We start from the raw sequence: 15277 nt of genomic DNA, 5'->3' as shown, positions 1-15277 counted from the left end.
CAGGGTATTTTCTTGTAGTAGTAGTAGTAGTAGTAGTAGTATCATCATAAGTTGTACAAATGTGCAACTGGACTTGTGTTTGTTGTCTACGTACATTTGTACAACTTCATGATACCAGGACCTGGATGATTTACAACTGTTACAGATAAGAAGTAGTAGTATAGCAAGCTAATATTGAAAATGAGCAAAACACCCTTTTATTGATCAGATATGAATTCTCACCAGTTTTCTGCTCTTTGTCCAGCGCCCCATGAGGCTTAATGTCGAGTCTGGTGCTAGAGTTAATGATTTTCTTGGATTTAATGTGAATTAAACACCAGAGTAACTTTAGGTTTGTGATGCTAGTGGAAGAAAAGCTAAGCTAGTCCAGGGGCTGAGCTTCAGATCTCTTCCTTCTCCTGTGTTGTACCTCTTTATGGCTGTTAGTACCTTCCACACCTTCACTTCCTCCTCTAGGCTCCAGGATTCAAACCTTCTTCTCCTTCAGCTTGTGTTTTAACTGTCAAGCGTCAGTAGTTTAGTTTCACTGCACGTTTTCCACAGCTCACGTGCACCTGAATCGGCTTCTAGTGTTTCTTCCTCTGGGCATGAATCTCTTTGCTTTGGTTTATTCAACCACGCTCCTGTAGCGGCTGCATGTTTATCAGCATCCATTCATTTTACCACCTCTCAGTTTGTGAGTTAATCAAAGTGATTTCTCCTCAGATGTGAACAGCTGCCACGGACAGTGTGAGAATGGAGGGACCTGCAAGGTGAGATTATGAAAAGATTAAATCTGAAGAATCTTATCTTCAGATTTGTTCAGATATTGTTTTGGGATTCTCAGAAGTGGATATTCTATTGAGTGAATTCAGCCATTAAAGAGTGAATTCTCCAAAATATCATCCTGTTTGGACACGTTTCTGTTGCTGCTCCTCAAATTTCTCTCCAGCTTCATGGTGAAGTTTTGAATTTGGAAGAAACTCTTAATCATTTTCACTGACACTAAATAAACGTTCCAGTCAAATAAAAGTCAGACCAAGAGTCCAAAGTCCAAATACCTCCACTGATAGAAACTGCAACAAATAGCCCGGATGATAAATCTGTTATCAGAACTCAGCCTGATGCATTAAGAGCCTTCGGCAGTGAGAGGATAGAAATGTGATGATTTGTGGTTGGGGCCTGAACTTTCTCGATGATTGATTTCACTTTGTCTCATCTCATCTCTGACACTTTGGATCCTGAGACGTTGCTAAATCCTTGTCTCTGTTCCAGGAGGCTGCCAGAGGCTACCAGTGCGTCTGCCAGTCGGGGTTCATGGGCCGGCACTGTGAGGTTCAGAGGAACCGCTGTGCCAGCAGTCCGTGTCGGAACGGGGGCCGCTGCCACGCCCTGCTGGACGGCTTCATGTGTGAATGCCCTGCAGGCTTCGCCGGCACGACCTGTGAGGTGCGAGTTGGATCCAGCGGGTGAAGACACTCACTGTGCTGACGCCTGCACATTACAGTTGTGTTTTAACTTTGTGTTTTCCACCTGAAGGTGCAGAACGACCCGTGCAGCCCGAGCCCGTGTCACAACCAGGCCCAGTGCCACAGCGTGACGGGCGACTTCTACTGCAGCTGCCCCGACGACTACGAGGGCAAAACCTGCTCCGAGCTCAAGGACCACTGCAAGACCAACCAGTGTCAAGGTAACACGGCTCCTGGACAATCCTCTGCTCTATGATAAGACATCTGGAGACATTCCTGCTGATCCCGTCTCTTTTCTGATCCAAGTGATTGACAGCTGCACGGTCGCTGTGGCCACCAACGACACCCAGAAGCGGGTGTGGCACATCTCGTCCAATGTGTGCGGCCCCCACGGCCGCTGCATCAGTCTGCCGGCCGGGAACTTCAGCTGCTCCTGTGAGCCCGGATTCACCGGCACCTACTGCCACGAGAGTGAGTCACCATCAGCTCCACACACACTCACTGCCACAAACACACACAGACTATTTTTATCAGCAGTTACCATCACTGGGAATCACTCGTACAGTAATACAGACGCACCGAGCATCGCTGGCTGGGCTCAGTTTACAGTGGGGGGGGCAGAGGAGAGGAAGAGCGAGGGAGATTATCCTTCACAACAGTTCACTTTGTTGTTATTTGTTAGTTTTGTACTTTAACCTGAACAGGACACTTTTGAAAATGTTGTTTTCCAACTCAAACAAACAAACTCACTTTTCTCCAAAGCTTCTTGAAGGACGTGTTTCTTCTGAAATGAGCTTTTGTGATCTCGGTGCATTTAAACCTCAAACATCAGTTAATATCCGTCCTTTTGTTTGTCTGCAGATATTAATGACTGTGCGTCGTCCCCCTGTAAAAACGGAGGAACCTGCATCGATGGGATCAACTCCTTCCAGTGCTTCTGCCCCAGCGGCTGGGAGGGCCGACTGTGTGATGTCGGTGAGTGGTTTCCAACAACTCACTCAAACCTTCTACAGGGGTCATCATGCACATTTGCAGATGATACTGTGACTTATGTTATACTTCATTTGAGTTGTATAATATTTATTTACATATTCTATATCAGATATTATAGTAAAAAATATTTTTAACTCGAACTTTGAGTTACGTTCCTGCTTCCAGAACATCGGGGGAACATATTTCTCTGTCGTGAGCCGATATAAATCAATATATATAATCAATAACCTGATCACTGTGCTGACTGGTCGTTTGATGCTCCAGATGTGAACGAGTGCAACAGGAACCCGTGTCAGAACGGAGCCCAGTGCGTCGACCTGCTCAACGACTTCTACTGCAACTGTGTGGACAACTGGAAAGGAAAGACCTGCCACTCACGTAAGTCCACACGTGTGTTTCCAAGCATGAGGAGAAATCTGTGTGTTCTGTACGTGCACGAGTTAAATGCTTGAATGAGAATACATGTATGAGCACGTGACCCTTGGTTGGCAACAGGTCTTTAAAGTGAACAGGAAGAGAAACTCAGTGTATCAGTGTCTAAATAGCTGAATTATAAAATGCTCCAGAAGATTATTTTCATTGGCATCGATGCAGAAACACATCAGAGGAAAGTAAAAATGAGACAAAGCCAATGAATCTCTTGTGAGTGGCGTCTTTGTCTTCTCGTTCCGTCTTCCTCAACATGTCAGGTCTTATATTTGTCTTCGCTACCTCAGCCTGTTAATCTCCTGTGTGGAGCACAATGGCCTCTCGGGCGGCTGTGCAGGCTTGTCTCTCTCTCCTCTCACGCCGCCTCTGAACTCTGCTGTGGGCCTGAAGTAATCGCTGCTTTACGCTGGCGCCGAGTCAAATGTTTGAAACATGTTCTTCCTCCAGGTGAGAGCCAGTGCGACTCCACCACCTGCAGCAACGGGGGGACGTGCTACGACCACGGAGACTCCTTCCTGTGCAGCTGCCCCTCGGGCTGGGGGGGCAGCACCTGCAACACAGGTCAGGCGCCCACCACACTCTCTGACTGTGTTACCATCAGAGACATAACACTGTGATGGTGAGATGTGACCCTGTTACCACCTGGTCAGAGACTAACATCCTCACATTGTGTTCGTAGCCAAGAACAGCACGTGTGACTCGGGCCCCTGTGAGAACGGGGGGACGTGCGTCGGCGGAGGAGACGTCTTCACGTGCATCTGCAGGGACGGATGGAAAGGACCCACCTGCGCTCAGAGTACGTGAACATCTGAACCGTGGGATCAACCTGGGATCCACTGAGCTTCTAAACACTTCACTTTAGCTCCTTGTTATTTTCTGGTACACGTGTCTTTTTCAGTTTATTATTACCAATTGGATTCTGACTTGAGAACTAGTCACAGGTTGGAAATCAGAGTACGACTGCATCATCAGATTTACCACTTTGACACTATCACAGAACAATACGCAGGATGTTAAGACAAGTTGTGATATTTGTGATATTTCTTAACAATTGTGTTTCCTTTTCGTTTGTTTTTTATGCTTGAAATAGTGAATTAAAAGTCATTATTCTGAATTCCTCTTCAGTGAAATGTACCTGACACTGATGAGTCGACTTTCTTTCTCTTGCAGATGTCGATGACTGCAATCCACATCCCTGGTAAGATTCATTTTCACTAATCTACTGAAAACTAGTGGTTGTGAATGATGATGAGGTTTTTTTTATTATTGTCGGTCGGACAAAACAAGACATTTAAAAAACATCAACTCACGTTTGAGATTTTTTTAATGTATTTTTTATTATATGTATTTTATTTTATTAACGAAAGTAATACAAAATGTAGAGATGTAAAAAAAATGGGGGGGGGGGGGGGGGTGGTGGATCCCCTGACAGCGTCTCTGGATCAGAGAGGCTTCCCTGGACAAAAGCCCCCCTCCTCCCTGCCTCCCCCATTCTGTCCTCCTCTCCCTCCTCTACAATGACTGACAGGTGGATTAGTGGTGGTTTTGGTTTTTGGAGGAGGAGGTGGAGGCAGAGTGGGGGGGGGGCAGGAGAGAGAAGAGACTCCCCGCTCGCCCATTCACCCTCCTCGACCTGGGGGGAGCTGTAAAGAGTGGAGGTGTGGGTGAGGGGTGGTGGGGGTGAGGGGTGGGGGGTCGCTCAGTATGTGGTCAGGAGGGATTTACATATAAAGTCTGGACATTGATCTGGGATCAGCTTCAGTCGGCTGCCACTCAAACAGAGCCTCTGCAAACTCTGCAGGAGAAAAGTCCCACAGACAGTTTGTCTGTCCCTCAGGACGACAGACAGAACCACCTCACTTAAGACCCATGATGCATTGCAGGCACATATAGTGCACACGTATAACGCAGATGTAAAGTGTCTGTCGTGAGTTTCAGTAAACAGATCTGGGGTCAGAAACATGAAAAACTTCAAAGACCTGAAAGTCAGATTCAAATAAGTGGGTTGAAGTTGTGTTACTTTACAAACATGTTTAACCTACTTGAAAAACAATAAGAGTTTTTATTTGTGTTTTTGTTGTGAGTTTGATGAAGTGAACAACTTTATCTCATCTGAAGTCTTTTCCTGCTTTTCATTGATTCTCTTCAGAAGAAGTTTTCTCTCTTCAGTTTCTTTGTGTTTCATATTCGCACAAACTCGTCATCCTCACTTCTTCCTCTGTCTTTCCTCCGCAGCTACAACGGCGGCATCTGCGTGGACGGCGTGAACTGGTTTCGCTGCGAGTGCGCCCCCGGATTCGCCGGACCGGACTGCCGCATAAGTGAGTCCCCCTGGGAACCGGAGGGGAGGGTGGGGTCAGATGGGCCGGGGGGGGTCAGAGGTGAAAGGCCGCGGTGGGGGAGCGTGAGCCGATTGTTTCAGGGCGACAGATTAGGAAGCCTTTTAGGAAGACGGTCTTAACCTCTCGCCTCCGCGCTGATCCGAGGTCAGAGCTGAGGTCCGTCAGACGGGTCGGGCGCTCTCCCGCGGCCTTCATGAGAGAAAGCTCTCCAGAAAAGCCTTTTCACAACCAGAGAGTTGTCCATTTGAAGTGTGTGAAGCCAAAGAGATTCTCTGGATTCCCTCACATTCAAATCGCTCAAAGATCAGTTTCTCCTCTGCAACAGAGAGAAGGAGTTCCTCGGTTCCTGAAAAGACTCTGAAGCTTTTCCAGATGCTTCTTATTTTAAAATCCTTTTTCCAACATTCTCCAACGTAGCTGAGAAGAGGAATTTCTTTTCCACGTATGATCTCTTTGGTCTAAACTGTCCTTTCAAAATGATTTAAGTGAGTTCTCTTGCTCTGCAGCTGTTTACTGAACGTTCCTCTGCTGGTTCTCTTTCAGACATAGATGAGTGTCAGTCGTCTCCTTGTGCTGAAGGCTCCACCTGCATGGACGAGATCAACGCCTTCCGCTGCGTCTGTCCCCCGGGACACGCTGGACCTCGCTGTCAAGAGTGTGAGCAAACTTTGTCCTTTAGTTCTGTTAGAGCTGCTTCTTCCAGCTCAGTGTGAGAGCTCGGGCTCTTCCAGCATGGCGTCACTTCAGGGGAGCTTTCCTGGATCTCCAGCTGTGCTCATGTTCTCACCCTCTCCTCCGTCCCTCACAGTCATCGGACTCGGGAAGTCGTGTCGTCACGCTGGGCTGCAGTTCCCTCACGGCAGCCGGTGGGAGGAGGAGTGCAACGCCTGCCAGTGTCTCGACGGACACGTTCGCTGTTCTAAGGTCAGTGAAGCTCCAGAACCAAAGCACCCCCCGTCCAGTCACGTGACTGAGGAGACAACGACAACAAACAACATGATGATGTTAGTTAAAGAAAGTAACAGCGGTGAACCCTCGCTCTTCCAGGTGAGGTGCGGCCGCCGGCCCTGCGTCCTCCCGAAGGCTCTTCCTCCCGCGGACGCCCCCCTTCCGTCCTGCCCCGGAGGTCACGAGTGTGTGGAGCATCAGTTCCTCACGTGCTTCTCGCCGCCGTGCAACCAGTGGGGCGTGTGTTCGACGCCCGACCCCCCCACACCTCTGCACACCCAGTGCGAGCCCAACAGCGGCTACCTGGACAACAGCTGTGCTCGCATCACGCTCATCTTCAAAAAGGACAAAGTGCCGCCGGTAAGAGAGTTTGTGAAGCTTCCAAATATTAACTGAATTTTTCTGGTTTAATATATTTAATGGGTCTTTTTTAAATTTTACACTTAATGGAATTAACGATAAAAACCAAGCGGGGGTTGAAAACAGGATCGTCTTCCAGCCGAACAGAGCGGCTCTGTGGTTTCTACTCAGCAGTCACAGTTTGCCAGATTATAATTTTTCCTTCTCCTCGGGCAATAAAAGGAAAATTTTAAAGCAGAATTAAACGACTCCAGCAATAAAAAATTATTCTTTAAACGTCAAATTTAATGAGGTCGTTCTTAAAATATGAAGGGTTGTGGTTTTGGTATTTTCTATCAAAGAGAGATTTTATTCAGAGGGTTTAGATGCAGACGTTTTATGAGCCTGATGTTCCTGCAGCCAACAGATCTGCATGATATCAATGTGGGAGAAGTTTGAAAACCACCAGCAAACCCAGTTCCACCAGCGTCATCGAGGCTTTTCCGTCCTTGTTGATGTTTCATGTCATAACAGAACATTTGAAGTCATTTTCCTCCCACCCTGCATTGTTAACTCTTGATAATTGCTCGAATTATCGAATGTTAACAACCCAGGGTGGGAGGAAAGTGACTTCAGATGTCCAGCTGCCTGAAACACACAACATCAGGAGGTCCTGTACACAAAGCAGAGCCGGTTTCCGCTGCTTCCTTTTCCTCCTCTCAGTGTGTGATACATCATCGTGTCACTCGTAGCTTCGTTGTCTCTCAAGGTTCGAGCTGGTGCGTAGGGAACTGATCAGATGTGTAACATGGAGCCTGAAGAGTGTCGGTAAAAAATCTTCAAATCACTTGTAGAACTTCCCGGGAGTCGGTGTGAGGAGGTGGAAACAGCTGTGAGACACTAGAGGAGCAACTGTGAATCTTCTTTTTAGTCCTGGTTAGAATTAGAAAGTGCAGTTACTAATGTGTGTGTCTGTGTGTGTCTGTGTTTGTGTGTCTGCAGGGCACCACTGTAGAGAACATCTGCTCGGAGCTCAGATACCTCCCTGTCACTCAGACGCTGGCTGAGGAGCGAGCGCTGCTCATCCTCTGTGACCTGTCCTACTCCAACAGCGACGCCGTGGAGGTGGCCATGGTAATTATTACACAAAAAAACACACGAACACACACCCACACACACACCAACACACTGACAGTGCTGTCCTTCGGGTTGTCTCACAGTTGAGGACGTATCCTCTTCTGGAACCTTCATGAAACTGGTTCCTCAGACAGTGTCGTCCATCAGACTTTGGGATGTCCTCAAGTCGTCAAGTTGTTAAAGCCTCAGATCACAGATTCAGATGCTGTCCTCGTCTCTCTGTCTCTCTGTCTCTCCGTCTGTCCTTCTCTCTTTCTCTTTTTCTCTCCATCTCTCTGTCTCTCTGTCTCTCCATCACTTTCCCTCTTTCCTTCGCCCACTTTATAAACTCGTACTTAATCAAACGCTGCAAATCGTTTCCAGAGAAGAGCTGTTAAAGCTCAACCTTTTAATTGAACCTTCTTATTTCTCTTTCTTTCCTCTTTAACTCGAACAACAGAAGAAACAAAAGGGAGGAAAGAAAGGAGAGGGAGAGGCGTTTGAGGCTGTTAACATCTGGATGAGATTTAGCGTTTCACCTTGCTGATCTGTCTCCTCTCTCCCTCCTCTTCCTCTCCTTCTCCTCCTCCTGTTTGTTCTTCTTCCTTCTTACTGTCTCTTTCACCTTCCCTTCTTTCATTCCTCTCTCTTCTGTTTTTCTTTCTCCCTCACTCTTTTCTTTGTTGCCGTCTTCCCTACGACTCGCCCTCACCTCTCTCTCTTTCCCTGCCTCTCTCGCTCTCGGCCACCCAGACTCGGGGGAAATCAGTCACTTCTGGGCTCTAAGCTCTTAATGGAGGGGATTAGATCTCGTCCCTGTGATGTTTGCAGGCTTGTCGTGAGCGGCAGATACAGGAAGAGGAGCGGCGAGCCCGACATCCACCCAATCCCCACAACAAGGCTTTCATAAGAAACCACACTCCCACTCAGGAACGTCAGCGTCCGTTTCCAAGTGTGGGTGAAATCCTTATATCGACTTATTCTCAGCCAAAGAATCCCGAGGTGTGTTTGTAAACTACGCAGCTGATCTGCTGCGATGCCAGGAACAAGTGGTTCCGTATGTTGGAGGCCGAGCGAGGAGCGTTGGGTTTGTTTGGAGTCGCAGTCGCACCGGCTGCGTGTCGTGGGCTGGAAGGAGAACGAGGAGATGCTCGAGCAGCTTGGAAGCGACGTTCAGACGAGCTGTTCGATGTGGTGTAAACAGGACGAGGCTCGATGCAGTTACAGTCAGTGACAGAACATAAACCAGTGGGGGGGTTCTGCATCTCTTTCCTGTCCCTAAATCACCAAAACAAACAGAATCCTGAAGATCCTGTCGAGTCCTTCCAACATGTGGCTGTGTGTGTTGTATCTTCAGCTCCACTGCTTTTCCAACATCTGTTTAAACACAAGATAAAGTGATCGATAGTCTCCGATCATTTTGTGAGGCCAACAGACGTCTCTGAATCTTCTGGTTCACGCTGTGGGACCCTGACATTAACGTCGCCTCAACACAAACCGCTGCAGAGACACAAATATGTGTTAATAAAGTTATGATCAAATCAAAGTTGATGCTTCGCCAGAGGAGAAATTATTAAACGTCATGTGTTCATGTCTTTATCGAGCCTCTGTCCAGTTCTTGGTTGTGGTCACGCCAGTCAGAGGGGGTGTGTCACATGCTGCGTGTCTATTGGTCGAGCTCTTCATCTGGAGGATGAGGACGATCATGTTCTCACTGAGGAACACGAGCGTCTCATCCGTCAGACACTGATCACAGAGAGCAGACGTAAACATGGACGGCTTCGTTTTAGAGCTAAATGTGAACGTGGCTGTAGCCTGTGTGTGTGTTGCTCGGTGTGTGTGTCTGTCAGTGCAGCCCCGTGTCTGTGGTGCGATCTGTCAGTCATCCCGGGAGGCGGGTTCAGAGGTGTGTGAACGAGCGGCTGATTTCCTCCAGAGAAGAAAAGAGGAGTGTTAGTCTCCAGCCGAGCGGCAGCACAGCTGGGCTCTTCTCCATTGTTTGTCCAAATTGAACTGCACAGCACACAGCTAATCCCCCGACCCCCCCACCACCTCGCTGCTCTCACCCTCAGAACCTTATTAGGCAATTAACTCCACCTTCTGTTGTCTCCGGGGGGGGGGGGGGGGGGGGGGGGGGGCTCCGCAGCCGGCCAGATGTTAGGATGAGAATCTGCTTTATTCAAACCATGAATGTGTTTTTTCTTCTCTTTATCTTCTTTCATAGCCCCGAGCGTGTGTGTGTGTGTGTGTGTGTGTGTGTGTGTGTGTGTGTTTGTGTGTGGGTGTGTGTGGGTGTGTGTGTGTGTGTGTGTGTGTGGGTGTGGGTGTGTGACAGATTCTTCACTACAACTGGTGGTCTTGCCCATTTCCTACAAGTCGTCTTTATTCACATTATTATTCATGAGTATTTTGGATTCAGATGATAAGAGCTTCAGGGTTTTGTGTTTGTTCTTGGAGACTCAGGGTCACACTTTTCCTGTTATACAACAAACTACCACAACTCTTGTTATGATGGTTGTGTTGTTGTTTGGTTCTGGATCAGTCGAAGCTCAGGAAAATCCTCCCAGTCTCAAAGCTCAGGTGTGGTTAAGGAGCTTCACACCTTGTTTGTTCCCGACCTTCAGACCAGAACATCAGGTGAAAGGTTCCTCAGATCACGATCCACGATCTGGGTTCCGATCAAACTTTACCAACAAATAGTTCACCCACTCTCTCTCTCCCTCTCTCTCCCTTCATCCCTGCAGTCCTTTGAGCAGGACGGGCGATCCGAGGACAGCGACCGTGGACAGATCCAAAAGGCCGCCAGCGCCATCATCAGTGCTCTGTCCAAACGCCAAAACAGCACCGTCATGTTGGCCGTGGTGGAGGTCAAAGTGGAGACGCTGGTGAAATCTCCTCCTGCTGGTGAGTGTTACGCTTAAATTCACATATCGAGTTTTGCATTTACTGCAAACGTCACCTGTCACGTGTGTAGCTTAGCTTAGCACAAAGAATGAAACCTTGGGGAAACTGTTAGCGTAGCTCCTCAAAGTTACCATGTAAAAACTAAGCCAGCATATTAACACCCTACGTGTGTGTAAGTGTTCTTGTTAGATGTTACAAGAATTTGACTTTTTCTGCTGAGTTGAAAAGTTTGGTCTAAAAAAGGTTAACTTGGTAAAATTGAGTAGATTTAGAGAATGTTGACAAACTGACGCTTTCTGAGTCGATGTGACCACGGCAGCCGCCATTTTGAATTTGTCCTGCCAGTTTCATAATCAAGGAAAGAATCATTTAAGATCCTAAACTTGGTGCTTTGCAGCTTCACTGTTTAGCTGAGTGACACGTGCTCTAGCAACCATAAAGTTGTTACTGTCCACGCAGAGCTCATAGTTCAGCTGCAGTCTCTCTGAGAGAGATGTTCGTACACGTGTTCCTGCGCCACGGCCAGAGACTGGATTCATTCTGTGGATAATATCTGTGTTCAATATCTTCTCCTGTGACGCTCTCCTGCAGGTTACCTGGTCCCGGTGCTGTGCGTGGTCTTCAGCCTCCTGTGGATCTTCTGCATCGTGGTCTGCGTCTGGTGGAACCGCAAGAGGAAGAAAGAGCGCGAGAGAGCGGCCCGATCCGACAGGCCGGTCAACAACAAGCTGGAGACGCTGCCGAGCTACGCCCTCAAAGACAACCGCGACAAAGACATTCAGTACGAGTGCAAGAAACTGATGGGCCCCTCGGACAGGACGTGCGACGGGGCCGAGGGCGAGGAGGAGGGGGTGCACGAGGAGGACGAGCAGGAGGAAGACGAGGAGAGGGCGCTGGGCCTCGGGGACAAGTGTTTGTCTCAGAAATGCTCCATAGCGCAGGACAGGGGGATGAAGGGAAAGGGCGGAGTCATCTGCACGGCGCACAGCGCTCCGGTGAAGGCGCCGCACCGGACAGCGTACAGCCCCAAGGACAACCGGTGTAAAAACCTGAACGCCGCCAAGCTCAGCGAGGACATTAATGACCACTATGTGTGAGACACAGGACTCGAACTGAGACGTCTTCAGTGTCTCTGACGTTTCAACTCTTAAAAACACCAAAAGTGAAGATTACAGATGCTTTCATTTTTTATTTTTGTTCGTCCAACATTATTTAACTTTGTCGTCTGCGGCGAAAATACAGAAAAACAACCAAAAAAAAGAAAAGAAACGGAAAATAAACATCAACGCTTTTGGATTTTCTGGATTTCACTTTAACCACCGACGCTGTTGGAATCAAGACTTTTCTCTTCACTGATGATTTTATCTTTTCTCTGTTTGACTTCACGACGACTCTCGTGGAGATTTAACTGAACGACATCGGCCGGCAGCTGTTCACGTTGTTTCTACTGCTCGGTGCGTTGAGTTCCCGTCTGCCTTAGCCCAGAGCGCCGGGCCTTTTCTACACTGTCTTCACGTCTTTTTATAAAAACAAATAATACTGGAAAAAAAAAAGGTTTTATATACGTTTTAGGTTTTTCGAAAAGGAGAATCAGCTGTATGATATTTGGCATGAGACGTTTTCTGTTTACATCCATAAACATCTTTTCCATTTTGTGTTAAAGGTTCTTACCCTTTCAAAATAATTGTCACTGCTTCCTGCGAGTCAACGAGATGATTTTTCAGTATTTGGTAGAAAAGTGCCTTGGTCCTGATTTCCCTCCTCTTTCTCCTCCTGTGGACTTTTAGCAGATTTTAAATACGTATAAAGGGAAAGACGTCCTCGTAACAGCTCTTCATGCAACAGGTTATTTTTCTTTGTGATGTACAAATGTAAATATGAACAAATGGCTGTGTATATTTGAGTTTAGTAACTTAAGTGATGCTTTGTATCATAGTTATTCTAAAGAATACGATTTTTTTTTGTGGTTGTTTTTTTTCTAATGATGTCATTCCGTTTGTGTCCGTCAGACAGATGTCCTCCAGATGTTCGGACTGTGTCCAGAGTCGGTTTGAAACTAAAACACATTGTTCGTCATGATGTGTTGTGATCATTTGTTTCAGCTGTTAATGAGACAAAGAGTGTGTTTGTAGTGGGGGGTGGAGTCAGAAACACCCCCCCCCCCACCTCAAAAAAGGTTAGGGTTAAAAAAAAACAGTCCTCTTCATTTCAGATTTAAAACCTAGTGCCACCGCACAACAGCTGTCTCACATTATTTAAAAAGCCCTTTTACACCTACATACAAACCTGTAGTCTTAAGGGCCAAGAAACAAGATTTTAATATTTAGAGCAAAATATAATTCACGGTCCGATCTTCAACCACAACTCTCCAAAAAGCATCTAAACGTCCTCACAGGTTTTTAACACAGAGAATTCTTTCAAAACACTTTTCATGTTTGTATGTCACAGGCTGTTTGTATGTATTTAAATATTAAAAACACTGTTAGCGTCCTGCCACAGCAGCAGCGCCTCCAGAACTCAACACATACGAGTCACATGTGTGCGTCAGCGTTTTTTCCTCAACTGTTCCTGTTCACTGACACATTTTTTGTTTTTGTCCCTTTTGAAATTGGGTTCCAGATGTTTCGTCTTTAATTTTAAACTGAAAACGACTAAAGCAACAACTGGTTCACTTCCATGTTCCAACACTGTTCAGAGTCACGTGTCAACATTTTACATTCCCAGACATAGGATATAAATATGGTGCGTCACATGTCAGCTCCTTTTATTCCCTCCCATCTTTGTAACGGTTAAGTTTAGTTCAAAAGTCCAATGTTTGAAAAATGCAAGTTTTTATTGGGGACTCCAAATGGCACAAAGGAAATAAATCCTTTGTGGAACCAGCACTTGTGATTCCTTCAGGTCACAGGTTCCAAACATTTTAAACGTCAGTGACGGAAATCAACCCCCCGAACCCAAGTGCCCTTAAGCAAGATCGCAGTCCCAATCTCAGACAAAGGGGGTGTGGTGTGAATCTCCTGGCTGTGTTCTAGCCCCGCCTCTCCCCGTGTGTCGACCCTGGTGTAATGAAGGGAACAAGTTGTTGTCTCTGTCGGTTGTTGTCGGTTGTTGTCCGGAGTTCGTAAAGAATCTGTTTCTGTTTCTGACCGAAGAACAAACAGGAAAACTTCAGCATTAAAAAAAGTGTCATGAGTGTCTGAACGTCGTTTTCAATATGTCTATGCCCCCCCCCCCCCCCCCGAGGCTGAATGTGCAGAACATTGTAATTATTTTGTAAAATTTGGTCAAAGTCTTGGTTTGTTAGTGGAATTTTTGTTTGTTCTTAGAACAAATCCTATTATTTATTAAAGTATTTTATACCAAAGCTTATTTCCTTTTGTCTTTTTTTAAAAGTAACATATTTTAAGATGTAGGATTCTTATTGGCTGTTGCTAATGTCCTCGTACCTGACCCTTTGTTAAGCCCCGCCCCTTTGTATTACTGTTGCTAAAGCAGTCAAACTTCTGATTCTCGAAATGTAAATGTGAAGATAAAAAATTGGGTAAACTTTAATGATAGTTTGTCCATTTTTGCATAAATGATGAGCAAAGTGTCCTGATTTAAAAAGATAAGCTCAGAGGCAAAACTCTCTATCACTTACCTGCAGCCTCTTTTGCTAACGTTAGCACGAACTCTTATGAAACCCGGCTGGTGGTTAAACTAAGCTACTGCGCTACATGCTACATGCTACATGCTACATGCTACATGATTGTTGGGTCGACTGCTTCATTAAAAATCCATTAAAGGTTCCAGAAGTAAATTAAGATACTTTGACAGATATTTAGCCTTTTTTCAAAATCTTTGAAATTAATACTTTGGTTTTTTGGAATTTTCTATATCCATGATCACGAGTAATTTGAAACATCAACGTTAATGATCTGAGTCCTTAAGCAGCCAATCAGCTGCCGCTCTGCCTTCCGCCTCATTTAGCGCCAGGCCAATGAAGTGTCACCTTCTCGCGGCTCCATCTGCCGCTTTAATGACAGTGGAGGAAATTATTAACTTCAGCCGCTGTGCATGAAAGCCTTCCAGCATCTGGGCTGAATACCCATAATGCTTAGTGGCACGTTGTGTCCCGCGCCGTGTGGTTCATTAACCCGACTGTTGCTTTGGGAAGAATGGGAAACGTGTCTGGAATCCTGGACGGCGCGAAGCTCGGTCGCTGACATACTTGGAGACAGATGGTGGAGGAGGAAGAGGAGGAAGAGGAGGAAGAGCCAGTGGTGGATCACGTTCAATCCCACCAGATCCCACTGGAGCTGGAACCAGTGGAAGCTGCTGGTCAACAGCACGTTCTAGAGTTGGAATGAAACATACCTGAGTGAAGTGGCTGCAAACGTGAAGATCTATAAACACAGATTTATTTAAAGATGTTCTGCTGTGGTTCTGTCGAACTGTTTCAAACCCAACAAGCTTCTATTTGCACAGAATCCCTGAAAAACAAAGTGTTGCCTCTGAGCTGTGGAGACTTGACCCGTCAGAATGAACTCGACTGTGACACAAAGCATCAAAGATGACTGGTCTGAAACCTGTTCATAAATCCACCAGTTTAATGCACAAAGGTGAATTAAATCAAAGAAAACAGATATAAACGACCACTTTACAAGTTAATTCACCAGACCAAAAAATGTTAAGCATCAGAATCTGTTAAAGTCCACTCAAGTGTTCACTGGTGCGACTGGTGCTTCCTCAAACACCAGTAACTGGTGTGAAACACTC

The 15277-nt window shown here is 46.5% G+C and overlaps 1 protein-coding gene across 2 annotated transcripts in view; it reads left to right on the top strand.

The window, feature by feature from the left end:
* LOC133962000 (protein jagged-2-like) overlaps positions 1 to 13883 on the top strand; it is a 42764-nt gene extending 28881 nt beyond the window's left edge. For both annotated transcript variants that reach the window (XM_062397428.1, XM_062397427.1), the window contains 16 exons: positions 706 to 752; positions 1255 to 1428; positions 1519 to 1669; positions 1755 to 1919; positions 2310 to 2423; positions 2706 to 2819; positions 3318 to 3431; positions 3550 to 3666; positions 4041 to 4068; positions 5106 to 5191; positions 5756 to 5869; positions 6021 to 6136; positions 6260 to 6520; positions 7502 to 7633; positions 10360 to 10519; positions 11111 to 13883. In XM_062397428.1, the coding sequence (XP_062253412.1) occupies positions 706 to 752; positions 1255 to 1428; positions 1519 to 1669; positions 1755 to 1919; positions 2310 to 2423; positions 2706 to 2819; positions 3318 to 3431; positions 3550 to 3666; positions 4041 to 4068; positions 5106 to 5191; positions 5756 to 5869; positions 6021 to 6136; positions 6260 to 6520; positions 7502 to 7633; positions 10360 to 10519; positions 11111 to 11616 (2399 nt within the window). In that variant the 3' untranslated portion in view covers positions 11617 to 13883. The remainder of the gene's footprint in view (positions 1 to 705; positions 753 to 1254; positions 1429 to 1518; positions 1670 to 1754; positions 1920 to 2309; positions 2424 to 2705; positions 2820 to 3317; positions 3432 to 3549; positions 3667 to 4040; positions 4069 to 5105; positions 5192 to 5755; positions 5870 to 6020; positions 6137 to 6259; positions 6521 to 7501; positions 7634 to 10359; positions 10520 to 11110) is intronic.
* Positions 13884 to 15277: the final 1394 nt, after the last annotated feature.

Source organism: Platichthys flesus, chromosome 10 (genome assembly GCF_949316205.1).
Source record: "Platichthys flesus chromosome 10, fPlaFle2.1, whole genome shotgun sequence".
Lineage (NCBI taxonomy): Eukaryota > Metazoa > Chordata > Actinopteri > Pleuronectiformes > Pleuronectidae > Platichthys > Platichthys flesus.
The sequence above is the reverse complement of the archived record's forward strand: the minus strand, read 5'-3'. Positions and strand labels throughout refer to the sequence as shown.